General features: G+C 43.8%; 1 protein-coding gene across 1 annotated transcript in view; it reads left to right on the forward strand.

Moving 5' to 3' along the window:
- The window catches only part of casq2 (calsequestrin 2), a 52763-nt gene that overhangs the window by 21747 nt on the left and 14261 nt on the right, over window positions 1–16755 (forward strand). The window contains exons 5-6 of the mRNA XM_068039914.1: window positions 264–375; window positions 7909–7982. Coding sequence (XP_067896015.1) covers window positions 264–375; window positions 7909–7982 — 186 coding nt within the window. The remainder of the gene's footprint in view (window positions 1–263; window positions 376–7908; window positions 7983–16755) is intronic.

Raw genomic sequence — 16755 nt, forward strand, 5'->3', positions numbered from 1 at the left:
TAATTAGCCTGGAAATTCTTGCACCACTTTACAATATTTGCCAAAGGGGAAGCGTATGAAGATATGAAAACAACAACAATAACCTTTCCTTCGAAGAGAATCTCCTACTGTACTAGTGTAGTAAATATCCAGCATTATGAGCAGGTGATACCCACAATACAGCTGTATTTAGTTCAGAAATAATTATTGAACAACATCTTTCTCTGCAGAAAATATAATATTGCTTAACAATGAGATTAATGAGAGCTTTTTTTTGTCAACAGGTGACAGAAGACCCAGTGGAAATTATTGAATCTCGGGCAGAGGTTCGCTCTTTTGAAAGAACTGATGAAGTAATCAAATTGATCGGGTACTTTAAAAGTGAAGCTTCTGAGCGTGAGTCACCATCAATGTTCCCTTTAAACTGTGCGGTTGCATAGCAATTGCGAAGGTACTGAACAGGCTGCTCACAAGCTACCCCATTTAAGATGTTGTGCGTGCCCGGCCACGCAGAAAAATCTAAAGGTACCACACATTGAGATAAATTGGCCACACACAACAAAGAAAATTTAGGAGGATCAGTGGTCACTATCAATCATAATCTGCAGCCTGGTGTGCCATTGTAACTTTGGATGGAAAGTCATCACTTTGAAGCTTAACTCTAGGTGTGAAAGATTTGGTAACTGTAGAAAACCTTCAATTAATATAAAATCATTAGAATGAATCGTAGAAATTTATAGCACAGAAGGAGGCCTTTGGCCCATCATGTCTTTGTTGGCCAATAAACAGCTATCCAGCATAATCCCATTTTCCGGCTCTTTGTGCATAGCTTTGCAGGTTAAGACACTTCAAGTTCATATCCAAGTACTTTTTAAATATGATAAGGGTCACCACCCTCTGGGTGAAAAATTTCTACTCAATTCCCCTCTAATCCTTCTACTAATTACATTAAATCTGTGTCCCCTGGATATTGACCCCTCTGTTAACAGAAATCGGTCCTTCCTATCCATGGGAGAGGTGGTGGTGTAGTGGTACTGTCACTAGACTAGTAACCTAGAGCCCCAGGCTAATGCCCTCAGGACATGGATTTGAATCCCACCAAGGCAGGTAATGGAAATTGAATTAATTTAATAAATCTGGAATTCAAAAGCTCGTCCAGTGGTGACCATGAAACCATTGTCATTTGTTGTAAAAACCCATCTGGTTCATTAATATCCTTTAGGGAAGAAAATCTGCTGTCCTTACCTAGTCTGGCTTACATGTATTGTAATGTGGTTGACTTCTAAATGGCCTAGCAAGCCACTCAGTTTAAGGGCAATTAGGGATGGGAAATAAATGCATAGCCAGCATCCCCTGAAATAATAAAAACATCTAGGCCACTCATAATTTTATACACCTTAATTAAACCTCCTTCAACCTTCTCTTTTCCAAAGAAAACAACCCCAGCCTATTCAATCTTTCTTCATAACTAAAATGTTCCAGTCTTGGCAGCAACCTCATAAATCTCCACTGTACCATCTAGTCCTAACACATCCTTCCTGTAATGTGGTGATGAGACTTGTCTACAGTACCCTATTTGTGACCTAACTATTGTTTTATACATTCTACCACAACCTCCCTGTTCTTATATTTCATGTCGTGGCTAATAAAGGAAAGTATCCTCTATGCATTCTTAACCACCTTATCTACCTGTCCTGCTACCTTCAAGGATTTGTGGACATACACTCCAAGGTCCCTCTGTTCCTCTACACTTCTCAGTATCCTATCATTTATTGTGTATTCCCTTCCCTTGTTAACCTTCCCCAAATACATACCTCACACTGCTCTGGATTAAATTCCATTTGGCACTTTTCTGTCCACCTGACCAGTCTATTGATATATTCCTGCAGTCTACAGCTTTCTTCCTCACTATCAACCACATGTCTAATTTTTGAATCGTTGCAAACTTCTTAATCATACCCCCTACATTTAAGTCTAAATCATTCATATATGCCATGAAAAGGAAGGGGCGTAGTACTGAGCCCTGCAGAACCCCACCCCACAAACTTCTAGTCACAAAAAAAATCCAACAACCATTACCCTTTTCTTCCTGCCACTGAGCCAGTTTTGGATCTAACTTGCCACTTCCCCATGGATGCCGTGGGTTTTTATTTTTCTGACCAATTTGTCATGTGGGACCTTGCCAAAAGCCTTGTTAAAATCCATGTAGACCACATTCAGTACACTACCGTCAGTGACCCTTCTTGTTACCTCCTCATAAATCCGTGCTGACTATCCTTGATTAATCCGTGCCTGTCTAAATGACCGTTAATACAGTCCCTCTGAATTTTTTCCAATAATTTGCCCACCACCAAGGTTAGGGTGACAGGCCTGTAATTACTCAGTTTATCCCTTTCTCCATTTTTAAACAGTAGAAATGCTGAGATATTAAAATAATAGAATTTATGAGCTCTGCATACATTATGGTTATTGGTAAAGTATTGTGAATGTATCTAAACACACCAGGAAGCTCACTGTGGACCTTCTGAATCTTTGCTTTGTATAAAGTTGCTCTGTGCGTAAAATTTAAAACATCTTTAAATTTGGGAGGATTATACTGGTAATTTAGTAAAAGAATTGAGGTTGGAAATTACTGTCAGATCTAATCATCAGAACAATTAACTTGCTCATAATTATCTGTTTTGTAGAATGCTAGGACGTATTGTATTCAGTGTACTTAGTCACTAACGAAGCATAAAGTGCGATTTTGCTGCACCAATAATTTATACGCCTGTGCACTACTTTGACCGTGGCGTAGTGGTAATGTCACTGAGCTAGAAATCCACACAGCAGCTGGTGGAATTGAATTTCAATTAACTAATAAAAATCTGAAATTGAAATCTAGTCTCGGTAATGGTGCCATAAAACTATCATCGATTGTTGTAAAAACCCATTTGGTTTACTCCTGCCCTTTAGGGAAGGAAATCTGCTGTCTGACTGCATGTGACTCCAGACCCACAGCAATGTGGTTGACTCTTAACTGCCCTCTGAAATGGCCTATCAAGCCATTCAGTTTTCAATAGGAATTAGGATGGGTATCAAATGCTGGCCTTGCCAGCGATGCCCACATCCCATGAAAGAATAAAAAAAAGGGGCATTAAGCAAGGGGCACTCGGCTCCAAACATCATTACAGACTTGGTCCAGACATGGAAAAAAGAGCTAAATTCCAAAGGTGAGGTAAGAATGACTGCCCTTGACATTATGGCAGCATTTGACCAAGTGTGGCTTCAAGGAGCCCTAGCAAAATTGAAGTCAATGGGAATCAGGGGGAAGACTCGCCACTTGTTGGAGTCATACCTAGCACAAAGGAAGATGGTTGAGGTTGTTGGAGACCAGTCATCTCAGCTGCAGGACATCACTGCAGGAGTTCCTCAGGATAGTATCCGAGGCCCAACCATCTTATAAGAAATAGGAGTAGGCCATTCTGTCCCTTGAGCCTATTCCACCATTCAATAAGATCATGGCCTTAACTCCACTTTTCTGCCTGCCCCCCATAACCCTTGACTCCCTTGTAGATCAATAATCTGTCGAACTCAAGCTTGAATATATTCAATGCCTTCTGGAGAAGAGAAGTCCAAAAATTAACAACCCTTTGAGAGAAGAAATTCCTCCTCATCTCCCTCTTAAATGGGATACCCCTTATTTTGAAACTGTGCCCCCTAGTTCTAGATTCCCCCACGAGGGGAAACATTCTCTCAGCATGAGCCCTGTCATCTGGTTCATCAATGACCTTCCCTCCATCATAAGGTCAGATGTGGGGATGATCGCTGATGATTGCACAGTGTTCAGTACTATTCACGACTCCTCAGATACTGAAGCAGTCCATGCCTGCATGCCTGGACAACATTCAAGCTTGGGTTGATAATGGCAAGTAACATTCGCACCACAAAACTGATAGGGAATGACTATCTCCAACAAGAGAGAATCTAACCTTCTGCCCTTGATCTTCAATGGCATTACCATCGCTGAATCCACCACCATCAACATCCTGGGGTTACCATTGACCAGAATCTTAAGAGACCAAGGGACCTTGGTGTCCTTGTTCATAAGCCACTGAAAGCTAACATGCAGGTACAGCAAGCAATTAGGAAGGCAAATGGTATGTTGTCCTTTATTGCAAGAGGATTTGAGCACAGGAGTAAAGAAGTCTTGCTGCAATTGTACTGAACCTTGGTGAGACTGCACCTGGAGTATTGTGTACAGTTGTGGTCTCCTTACCTAAGGAAGGATATACTTGTCATAAAGGGAGTACAACAAAGGTTCACCAGACTGATTTCTGGGATGGTGGTATTGCCCTATGAGGAGAGATTGAGGAGACTGGGCCTGTATTCTCTGGAGTTTAAAAGAATGAGAGTTGATCTCGTTGAAGCATACAAAATTCTTACAGGGCTCGACAGGGTTCATGCAGGACGGATGTTTCTCCTGGGGGGGGGGTGGGGGGAGGTCTACAACCAGGGGATACAGTTTCAAAATAAGGGGCAGGCCATTTAGGACTGAGATGCGGAGGAATTTCTTCACTCAGAGGGTGGTGAATCTTTGGAATTCACTACCGCAGTCATTGAGTAAGTTCAAGACAGACATTGATAGATTTCAAGATATTAAAGATATCAAGGAATATGGGGATAGTGTAGGAAAATGGCATTGAGGTAGAAGATCAGCCATGATCTGGTAGAATGGTGGAGCAGGTCGGAGGGGCTGGATGGCCTACTCCTGCTCCTATTTCCTATATTCCTATATAAATACTGTGGAGGGTCAGAGGCTGGGAACTCTGTGGCGAGTAACTCACCTCCTGACTCCCCAAAGCCTGTCCACCATCTACAAAGCACAAATCAGAAGTGTGATGGAATGCTCTCCACTTGCCTGGATGGGTGCAGCTCCAAGAATACTCAAGAAGCTCGACACCATCCAGGACAAAACAGCCTGCTTGATTGGCACCCCATCCACCACCTTAAACATTCACTTCCTCCACCACTGCCGCACTGTGGCTGCAGTGTGTACCAGCTACAACATGTACTGCAGTAACTCGTTAAGCCTCTTTTGACAGCACCTTCCAAACCCACAACCTCTACCACCTAGAAGGACAAGGGCAGCAGACACATAGGTCCTGCAAGCCCAACACCATCCTGACTAGGAACTATATCACCTTTTCTTCACTGTTGCTGGGTCAGAAACCTGAAACTCCTTTCTTAACAGCACTGTGGGTATACCGACACCACATGGACTGCAGCGGTTCAAGAAGGCAGCTCACCGCTACCTTCTCAAGGGCAATTAGGGATGGGCAACAAACATTGGCCTTGCCAGCCATGCTCACAGCCCATGAACGAATTGAAACAAAGCCATGACTCTTAGGTTAAAATAGTGGGCAAAGGAATTTGTACAAGGGTTCAAGGCAGACAGTAAGTTCTGCCTGATATTTCGTAAATTTATACACAACGAATATAGCCCTATGTTTTGAACAGTTTTAAAACATATTATGAACATCAAACCTGATCTCCCTGCAAAAAAATCTCAATACCACATTTGTGTTAAAATATCAACTTATATCTTAGACGAGAAGAAAGTTCCAAAAATCTGCTGGTCTGACTGGCTAACTGGCTTTGAAATAATCAGAAGCAAAATCCAATTGTGTGGATACTTCAAATTGAAAAAATGTTCACTGCTGACAGGTTAAGCAGCTGCAAGTTATATGATAGCTTGTCTTTTTATTGTACATAGCATTTCATCCATTATCAGTCTAGATTACATTGGGTGATGCACACAAACTGACAAAGGTTTTTAACAGTGATGGCATATATGATTCTCTGATGATACCGATGAGAAATGGCAGCAATTTGTAATATTTTGATTAGATCAGAGCTTACTTTACATTGGTTCATGAAAACGTGCTTTTATTCCTTTTAAAAGTAGTTTATAAATCATAAATCTGACATCCTAAATTCAATTCAAGAATAGATTTCCTCAGTAAATCTAAAATGTTAATCTATTTTGTGCACCATGTTAATATTGATTGTTGCTGTCATGAAAGATTTTCAAGATTTTAGAATCAACAAATGACATTGTTACGACTGAGGTGGGTGGAGTACACTGTTTATTCTAGTCCCACTTCTCCACAGGTCACAACATATATTTAAATTTTCCCATTTACCGATATAGTCAATCATATACTCTATTTTTCCCAGAATAAAACACCAACCAGGTTTCTTTAATAACCAAATTATCAGTTTATTATAAAACAAGTCTAAACCAGTAATGAAGTAAAGCATAAACACACAGATTGAAATATTACAGTTCCCTTTTTACCTTCGTCCCTCACGCTCACACACGCACACACATACACTGGTTAACTGGAAAAATAAAAGGGATTGTTGTTTAGAGCTCTGTTACAAGAAAAAAACAGACACAAAAACCACTTAGGCTGAATACTTGCTCATTCTTGATGAAAAAAACAGATGAGATATGTTGTGTTCCAAAGCTGGCATACAGTCTGGCCTCCGAGTATACATAGACGGGTCACAGGGATCTTTCAGGCGGCATTGAGAATTAATTTAGCAGGCTTTTCTTCAAAGACAGAAGATGAAATAAGTTGACACAGTGGATTGCTCAGGGTTGATTAGAGAGGTGCTAGAAATCTGAGCTGGGTTGTGGTCTTCTCTTCTTTCTTGGGAATTCTCTTCTCTCCTTGGAAGTTCTCTTCTTCTTCTTCAGGCTTTTTAAAGAGATGGAACAGGCTGGGCTGAGCTGGGATTCTGTCCTTCAGGTTTATTTTTTAAAACTCCAACCCATTTTAAACAGTTCATTCTCATCTCCAAACAATTCAAAGTGATGCCGGAAACAGAAAGTCCACCTTCTGACCTGTCACTTCTCTGCACACATCGTCCCCAGTTACCAGGGTTACTGTTCTATTTTTAATTTGAATCATGTGACAACCAGTAAATTTGTTGTCAAACAAGTCCTTTCAGTGTCCTCTTGATGACCCTCTTGAAAAAACTGGTCCAACATTTCTTCAGTTTGATTATGAATTCCTCAAAAAATATATTTAACAAAAACAGAAGCACTTTCATAACAACATGAAAATAGAAATGAGAAGATAGATTATACATATTACAGCCATATGGATCTATTATTCAGGGCCCCTCAGGTTCACTCCGGCTATAAATTCAGCAGAAATCTACTGCAAATCCACTGCAAAATTAGGGTGGCACCCGGATACTCAAAGTTGCAGTCTTCTCGGGAGTTTTTGAGATGGCTTGTTGGTGGTGGAGCCCCCATCTGCCCCAAACAAAGCTATCAATACAGAGGAAAGGGGTATGCAGGGGCTTCTTACATCAGGAGCTCCCACATTCCTAGCCCTCAGTGAGACCAGACATACCAAGTTGCCAAATAGCAGAAGTAGGCCTTACCTGAGGACCCAAACCAGGGTCATGACCTGCACCAAAATTCAAAGCAGTTCCTCCTCTCCACCTCCACCCCTTTACACAGGAGCTGCTGGGTCACCTGTCTTTCCTATCTGGGGTGACAGGGGTGAGGGGAGAGCTCTCATTAACTCCCTGAATCTGGCAAGTTGTGCCAGACTTCAAAGCCTTTCCACCATAAGGGGTATAAATGCACTCCTACTGGCATGGGTATCTGTCGGTACTATAGTAATGAAAGGACCTCCCTCTGATTCCATGAATGTTAGAAAATCAATGGCAGAGGTTCCAGGCAGTTGCATCCCAGAACTTACATGAGGATGTTGCTCCCCATCCTCTTCACCCCCACCCCTCCCCATGGAATTTTAGAGCTTATGTATAAAATTCTTACATAATCACACCTTTTCAAGATATGTGAACTATTCTTATCTGTATTTCTATCTTCATGTTCCTTTATCTTGTCTTCTCTTTCTAATGCAGATTACAAAGCTTTCGAAGATGCAGCAGAGCACTTCCACCCTTATATCAAGTTCTTTGCAACTTTTAATAAAGGGGTGAGTAATTAAAGCGAGAATTAAAGTTCATTTGAAGGCAAATTATTGACCTTGTTAGGAGATTGGTTAGGCAGTAGCAGACAGAGAGTAGGGACAATGGGTGGAAGTGGAAGTGCAAGGAAGTGACTAGTGGTGACCCACAGGAGCTATGCTGGAACGCAATGATTCACTATATTTGTTAATGACTTAAATAACTCAATAGAAAGCTGTATATCTAAATTTGCCGCTGACACAAAGGTTGGTGGCTAATAAATAAGAACATAAGAACTAGGAGCAGGAGTAAGTAATTCAGCCCCTCGAGCCTGCTCCACCATTCAATACGATCATGGCTGATCTCATCTCGGCCTCAACTCCACTTTCCTGCCCATTCTCCATAACCCTTCAACCCCATTACAAATTAAAAATCTGTCTATCTCCTCCTTAAATTTACTCTATGTCCCGCCATCCACTGCACTCTGGGGTAGTGAATTCCACAGACTGACGACCCTTTGAGAGAAATAATTTCTCCTCATCTCTGTTTTAAATCTGCTACCCCTTATCCTAAAACTATGACCTCTCATTCTAGATTGCCCCACCAGAGGAAACATCCTCTCTATGTCTACTTTGTCAATCCCCTTAATCATCTTATATACCTCAATTAGATCTCCTCTCATTCTTCTAAACTCCAGAATAAAGGCCTAAACTGCTCAATCTCTCTTCATAAGACAAACCCCTCATCTCTGGAATCAATCTAGTGAACCTCCTCTGAACTGCCTCCAATGCAACTACATCCCTCCTCAAGTAAGGGGACCAAAACTGTACACAGTACTTCAGGTGAGGTCTCACTAATGCCTTGTACAGTTGCAGCAACACTTCCCTACTTTTATACTCTATTCCTTTAGCAATAAATGCCAAAATTCCATTTGCCTTCCTTATTACCTGCTGCACCTGCATACTAGTTTTCTGCGATTCATGCACGAGGACACCCAGATCCTTCTGCACTGAAGCACTCTGAAGATTCTCTCCATTTGGATATTAATTTGCCTTTCTATTCTTCCAACCAAAATGGATAACCTCACACTTATCCATGTTAAACTCCATCTGCCAAATTTTGGCCCATTCACCGAACCTATCCATATCTATTTGTAAATTTCTTATTTCTTTATTGCAACATACTATCCCACCTATTTTAGTGTCATCTGCAAATATGGCTATAGTACTTCCTATCCCTGCATCCAAGTCATTAATATAGATTGTTACTAGTTGGGGGCCCGAGGACCGAACCCTGTGGCACCCCACTAGTTATATCTTGCCAACCAGAAAAAGACCCATTTATCCCAACTCTATTTTCTGTTGGTTAGCCTTCATTTACCCTTCATAAAACCATGCTGACTCTGATAAATAGTGTAGATGGAAGCATAAAATTATAAAGAGTCAGTGATAGATTAAGAGAGTGGGCAAAATTGTGGCAGATGGTTTACAACGCAGGTAAATGTGAGGTCATGCATTTTGGATCAAAAAAGGGTAGATCCAGTATTATTTAAAAGGAGAAAAGCTGGGAACAGTGGAGGCCCAAAGAGATGTCAGGTAGGAAAAATAATTAAAAAGGCTGCTGAAATGTTAGCATTCATAATTAGAAGGCTGGAATATAAAGGGGAGGATGTTTTGCTACAGATATACAAAGCCTTTGTTAGACCACATCTGGAGTTCTGTGTACAGTTCTGGACACCACACCTTATAAAGGATATATTGGCCTTGGAAAGAGTGGAGCACAGGTAATGTTACCAAGGCTCCAAAGGTTAAATACTGATAAGAGATTACATAAACTAGGCTTGTATTCCCTGGAATATAGATGGTTAAGGGTGATTTGATTGAGATTTTTAGGATTTTGAAAGCAATTGATGGGGTAGATAGAGCGAAACATTTTCCGCTGGTCTAAGGAGTCTAAGGCAAGGGGATATAACCGTAAAATCAGAGCCAGGCCATTCAGGAGAGATGTTAGAAAACACTTCTTCCGCAAAAGGTGGTAGAAGTGTGGAACTTTCCCATAAAAAGTGGTAGACACTAGCTCAATTAATAATTTTAACTCTGAGATTGATAGATTTTTGCTAGCCAAGGGTATAAAGGGGTATGGAGCCAAGGTGGGTGGGTGAATGAAATTAAGATACAGATTAGCCATGAGCTCATTGAATGGCAGAACAGACTCGAGTGGCTGAATGACCTACTTCTGCACTCACATTCCTAATTCTTTTGTTTCTGATTATTTATCTGTTCCATGGAATGTTAGGATGTCTTGTCTTGGTAGTGTGTTCCATGTGCATTTAGGAAATAATGAACAAAAAGTTGTGTATGCCATTGCGATTTTACTGTGCCAGCCATTGTTTTAGCATAAAACAAAGCCAAATGGCAAAGCAATCTGTAAAAATATGCTGATCTACATATACTTTTTGACTCATTAGTCCCATTAGATCCAATTAAAAAGTACAAATTTAAGCCAATGAGAAACCACGGAGTAACATTGTCGCTAATTATATTATGAACAGTTAAATGGAACACTCTGAAACCATGAATCCTTCCAAACATCCATGTCCAATTTGCAGGAGTCCACTATTGCGTTGTATTGTCTGTCTCATTGTCCCTGCTTCATTCACCCTTTCTGTTTAAATCTCTAAGTTTATCCCTCTGTTTCCCTATATCTTTTACTTTATCCCTTTCTCTAACTCTATCTCTCTATTTCTATCTTTTACTGTCAATGCCTGCCTGTGTGGTTCTCTGTCGGTAAATAAGCACCACCTAGAAAATGTATTCATGTTAAAAGTTATTGAAAAAGCTCTGAAGTTCATGCTTTACCTCGTTTTAAAGCTTTTATGAAAAATAAACTCAATTATTATTTTCTGTCTATCTCAGGCTTTGATTTGTATTTTTCTGTAGACCTGGGAGTTTTCTAAACAGTGCACATGCTAAGAATGCTACATGCTGGGAATTGTAGTTGTGTGCTTGTAGTTGGAGTTGTTATTAATCTCTTCAGCCACCAGTCATAGCTATGGAAGCCCATGGACTCTAGACCTAGGCTTTTTCAGAGAGGCTAACATCACTAAAAGAAAAGCATTGTTATACATAGTTTAAGCAGATAAGCTTGCTGGACATTTTTTAAATTATTTATATCTTTATTATATTACAAACTATAGTTTAGACACTGTGTTGAATTGTAACATTTCAACTAAGTGTTTTAGAGAAAATTTACTTGAGTTACAGTTTGACGCTAAAGTACCTAGCACTACTGGGAGGAGATTCTAGACTTTGGAGTACTGGAAGTATAATCCTGGGAACCTGGAAATGGTGGAAAGGTTTGCTGTGTTGTAGCAGTATGTGGGATGGCATGTGGGAGCTCTGGGGCAGCAGAGTGTTGGACAGTTGCAAAGGTGGTTACCGGAGGAGACACTGGGCATGTAGGAATAAGAGCTGTACTATCTCTCTGGAGTGGCAGTGGTGGGAAAGTGGTATTGTAGTTTTATAGCACTAGGAGGGATTACTGGAGTTTAGGAGTAGTGGAACAGAGGTCAATGGGTACGCAAACATTGGATATGGGATTTTGGGCCTTAAGAGTAATGGAAGGGAATGACACGGAGCCTTGGAGGTTTGGGGGTAATGAGAGGGGGATAATGGGATTTAGGAGAAGCAAATAGGTTGCTGGGGGTAAGAAACCATTGTAAGGACTCATGGGATCTGGAACAGGATGGGTGATCCCAAAGATTTTGCATCTAAGAATATTAATGAGTGGGAGAGACTTCAGATCTGACAGAAAAGACTGTCTGAGAGCAGGGCCATATTTTTGGGTATGGCAGAACAGGAGCTGTTAGCACCAACCCCTTCCAGAAGTTTAGAAGCATTTGGAAGGCCGATTTCTCAGATGTAGTTGTTTGAATTGATTATTGTGCTTTACTGATTCCAGGGCATAGTGGTATGACCTTGCTCAGGACAAAGTCATGTGATGGAAGAGATCAACAGGTGGAGAGTGACCACTGGCTCTCAGGGTGGGAACGGGTCAGTGACTGGAGAATGACCACACCCCCTCTCAGGGTGGGATGGCTCAGTGAATGGAAAGGGACCACTGGCTCTCATAGTGGGGCAGGTTATTGATTGGAGAGTCATTACTGGCTCTCAGAGTAGGGCAGGTCAGTGAATGTAGAGTGACCACTAGCTCTCAGAGTCGGGTAGGTTAGTGATTGGAGAGCGACCATTGGATCTCAAAGTTGGGTAGGTCAGTGAATGTAGAGTGACCACTGACTCTCAGAGTGGGACAGGTCAGTGAATGCAGAGTGACCACTGATGCTCAGAGTGGGCCAGGTCAGTGAATGGAGAGTAACAATTGGCTTTCAGATTGAGGCAGATCAGTGAATGCAGAGTGGCCTGTGACTCTCAGAGTTTGTTGGGGGGTGTAATGATTGGAGAGTGACCATTGGCTCTCAGAGTGTGTTGGGTGAGAGGTCCAATATTCGCATGCTTCAGGTGGTTGGAGCTGTCAAAATCAGCATCACGTGTACTTAGGGCATGCATCTCAAGCGCTAGAAAGACTGGAATTGGAATGAGTTACATGGGGTGAATTAGCCAATCAGAGGTAAGTATAAACAATATGGTAAATAACAGGTTCGATGGGGAGATGTGGTCACAATGTTGCGGCAGACAAACAATGACAGAAAATGTTACACTTATAGGGCTGGATTTTACCAAACCCCTGACGTCATGATCTGCAGTGGGGGGGGCGGGGGAGGTGCCTGAAGATGGGTCTGGAATAGGCCCGGCCCTATCCTCCCAGCGGTGACGAGGTTCCTTGGCGGCACTGCCCCTCACCCCGCCGCTTGCCTACGGGACCTGGATTTGAATATTTAAATAGACGCTTACCATACATTACTATGCATACTGCTGTGATTCAGCCATTAGGTCACGATCTTCAGCCCGATGTGCAGCACTCACGTGCCTTCAATTTCACGTCCGAGAAAAGCCAACGGCACTGATGCGTCAGTCCTTGTAGCTTGTGAAGGTGGGTGGGTGTGTGTTGTGAAGAGGGTCTCAACTCTGCATTCATGAAGGGAGGTGGGTGGGTGGCTGTAATGAAGGGGGTCTCAACTCTGCATTCATGAAGGGAGGAAGCCCATAACCTTCTTCCATAAAGGGGACCATTCTACTCCCATTAATGTTTATGGGGGGGTGGGGGGAAGTGGGCTGACCCTGCATTCGGCCAACTATGTTTGGGGGATGGGGGGAACAATGGCAGTCCAAGACTCCTATATGTGGCATGAGGGCCACAAATGGTAGCTAGTTTAAGGTCATGTTGCCGGTGGTCCAATCCAGGCAACTGCAATAATATGACGGTGGTCATGCTGACCCGCTCTTATTTAAAGCTAAGACGGGCAATGTCATGCCATACCATATAGGCGAATGCTGGAACACAGCTGAAGCACCAATTCATATCACTCTCTGCCCCTCTCTGCCCTGATAGGTGCCATTGACCTACTGAAGGAACCGAGTTGACCTCCAGCATAGAGATAGGGCTGGTCCACCCTGTCTTTATTGATCCACGTGACATGAGGAGCCATATCCGTCAGAGGCGGAACCAAGAGGCAGGCGCAGCGCACGTGGAAGCTCCCAGATGCAAGCAGCACCAGCCATCAAGGCGCCTTCGAGGCCAAAGAAGACAGCAGGTCTACAGGCCCCGCATGACATACCTCAGATGTCAGAGCGCCAGTGTCATAGGCGACTGCGGATATCCAGAGAGGCAGTGACACATCTCTGTGTACTGCTGAATGATGACCCGCAACAAATGGGCTTTGCTGGACACCCTATGCCTGTGGCCCTCAAAGTGACTGCGGCTCTTAACTTTTACGCTTCTGCATCATTCCAGGGATCCACCCGGGAAACTATGTGGGGTTTTCACAGTCAGTAGTACACCACTGTATCAGGAAGCCTTGTACGGGAGGGCCAGTAACTGTATTCGCTTTAGGACAAACCCTGAGAGTCAGGACCAGAGGGCCGTCAGATTTGGGTCCATTGCAGGATTCCCACAGGTGCAAGGGGTTATCGACTGCATGTATGTGGCCGTCAAGGCTCCAGCCGGACAACCAGCCGCATAGCTCAATAGAAAGGGCTTTTATTCCCTCAATGTGCAGCTAGTATGTGACCACAGGAAGCGCTTCATGCAAGTGTGTGCCCACTTTCCAGGCAGCTGCCATGACTGTGCTGGGTGGCACAGTGGTTAGCACCATAGCTTCACAGCTCCAGCAACCCCGGTTCGGTTCTCAGATCCAGGGGTGGATTCTTGGAGACAAGGACTCCTGATGCCGGTGAGAAACCCCACCAGTGATGCCTGCCACGACTCCACATGAGCTACCATCGAGCAGGCCATTGGCATGCTGAAGCTGCGCTTCCACTGCCTGGATAAATCGGGTGAGGGGGGCCCTAAAGTACACACCAGAAAGGGTTGCGCGCATCATTGCTGTATGCTGTGCTCTGCACAACTTTGCAATATGGAGAGGGGAGGCCTTGCAGGATGATGAGAGATGGGAGCAGGAGACATCCCCGGATGATGAGGACACAAAGGGGTTGCAGCTGCATGGGAGGGCGGAGAGCATCGATGCAGTGCCAACATGGTGAGCAATGAGCAAGGGATGCACGACAACGCCTTATTGCTGAGCACTTCCACAATCCCTGAAGTGCATCATATGTCACACACCACCATCCTTCATCTGCTCTGCAGTCTTCTGCATCTGTGACATCTCAGTCATGTCTCCACCATTACTGGCAGCTGACTGAGCCATTGCCCATGTGATTGCATCCATGCAGTGCCTCATCACGCATACTCACATGGCAATGATGTTATTCCATACATTGGCAATTCTGTCAGGTCAATGGTGTAACGGGAGGAGGCATGATTCGTACATGCTGGCACACATCATTCACACAGTAAAAAAGAGACATGTTAGAAAAGCACATTTAGTGAGAGGGAATTAATACATAGGCGTGTCATGGTGTCTTCTTAAACCATTAGCGGCTGCTCCTTCGCAGTGCTACTTCTGTGCTAACAGCTTGACTAGAGGTAGGCTGCTGATCAGGACGTCCTTTGGCTTTGGATGACTTGGGCAGTTGTCCTCTTGGCGCCTGAGGCCTGGAGGGCCCTGGCTGTCTAAGGGCCTCCTGCGCCAGTGCAGGGCTGTCCTCAGACGTCGTGGCTGCTGGAGCTGGACTCATCAGCAGAGGGGCTGAGGAGCTGGTGTCCACATTGGAATCACCCTGTGGGGGGACCACAGATGTGGAGTGCTGGCTTACCTCCTCCCTCTCAAGGCTCATAGGAATCTAGCTGTTCTCCTGAGAAGGACCAGTAGCAGAAATGCTCTGTAGGCCTCTAGTTCCTCTCTTGCCGAGCCACTGCTGTGTCCAGCTCATGGCTGAGGCGTGGGTTTGCAGGTCTGCGCACATCTGTGGAATGTGGCTCACCATGAGGGTCGGCCAACCTCTCCATGGAGGAAGCCATGCACTCATTTGCCCAGGACAGGGCAGCTGTCATGGCCTGGATGGGCTCTCCCATCGTCTGCTCAAGGCTGCGCATGACCTGTGACATCTCAGCCAGATGTTGTCTTACCTCTCCCTGCAACTCCAGCATGCCCTTTGCTGTCGACACCAGAGGATCATCATCAGCCTGCGGCTCAGCATGGGCCTGGGCCCCCACAGTCCTCCGACTGTCAGACGCATTGACTTTCTCAGCCTCAGCCAGCTGTTCGGGTGCACGTGCAGTGCTCTCACCAGCTTGTGATCCAGACTCAAAAGCCGAACAAATTCCCGCTGAAGTGAGTGTATCTGCGCTGGTGGAAGGTGCGGGAGTGTCATGGGATGCTGCATCTTCTGAGGCTGTCTCTCCCTTAGAGAAACATAGAAACATAGTAAAATAGAAGCAGGAGTAGGCCATTTGGTCCTTCGCCATTCAATAAAGATCATGGCTGCTCGTCTAATTCAGTACCCTGTTCCCGCTTTCTCCCCATATTCCTTGATCCCTTTGGCATTAAGAAATATATCTATCTCCTTCTTGAATGTATTTAATGACTTGGCCTCCACTGCCTTCTGCGGTAGAGAATTCCACAGGTTCACCACCCTCTGAGTGAAGAAATGTCTCCTCATCTCGGTTCTAAATGGCATACCCCGTATTCTGAGACTGTGATCCCTGGTCACCATTCAGATAATAATCTGCCTTACAGTTTTTACAACCAAAGAGGATAACATCACATTTACCCATGTTAAACTACATCAGCCATGCATTTGCCCACTCACCCAACTTGTCCAAATCACATTGGAGCCTCTTTGCATCCTTCTGACAGCTCACATTCCCCCCAGCTTTGTGTCGTCTGCAAACTTGGAAATGTTACATTTAGTTCCCTCACCCAAGTCATTAATATAAATTGTGAATAGCTGGGGCCCAAGCACTGATCCCTGTGGTACCCCACTAGTCATTCCTGCCACCTGGAAAAAGACCCGTTTATTCCTACTCTCTGTTTCCTGTCTGTCAACCAATTCTCAATCCACGCCTGTATATTGCCCCTAATCCCATGTGCTTTAATTTTGCACACTAACCTCTTATGTGGGATCGTATCATAAGCCTCTAAAAATCCAAATACACCACATCCACTGGTTCTCCCTTATCTATTCTACTAGTTACATCCTTACAAAACTCCAGTAGATTTGTTAAGTGTGATTTCTCTTTCATAAACCCATGCTGACTTTGCCCAATCCCATTTATGCTTTCCAG

Source organism: Heterodontus francisci, chromosome 10 (assembly GCF_036365525.1).
Source record: "Heterodontus francisci isolate sHetFra1 chromosome 10, sHetFra1.hap1, whole genome shotgun sequence".
In the NCBI taxonomy this organism is placed as follows: Eukaryota; Metazoa; Chordata; class Chondrichthyes; order Heterodontiformes; family Heterodontidae; genus Heterodontus; species Heterodontus francisci.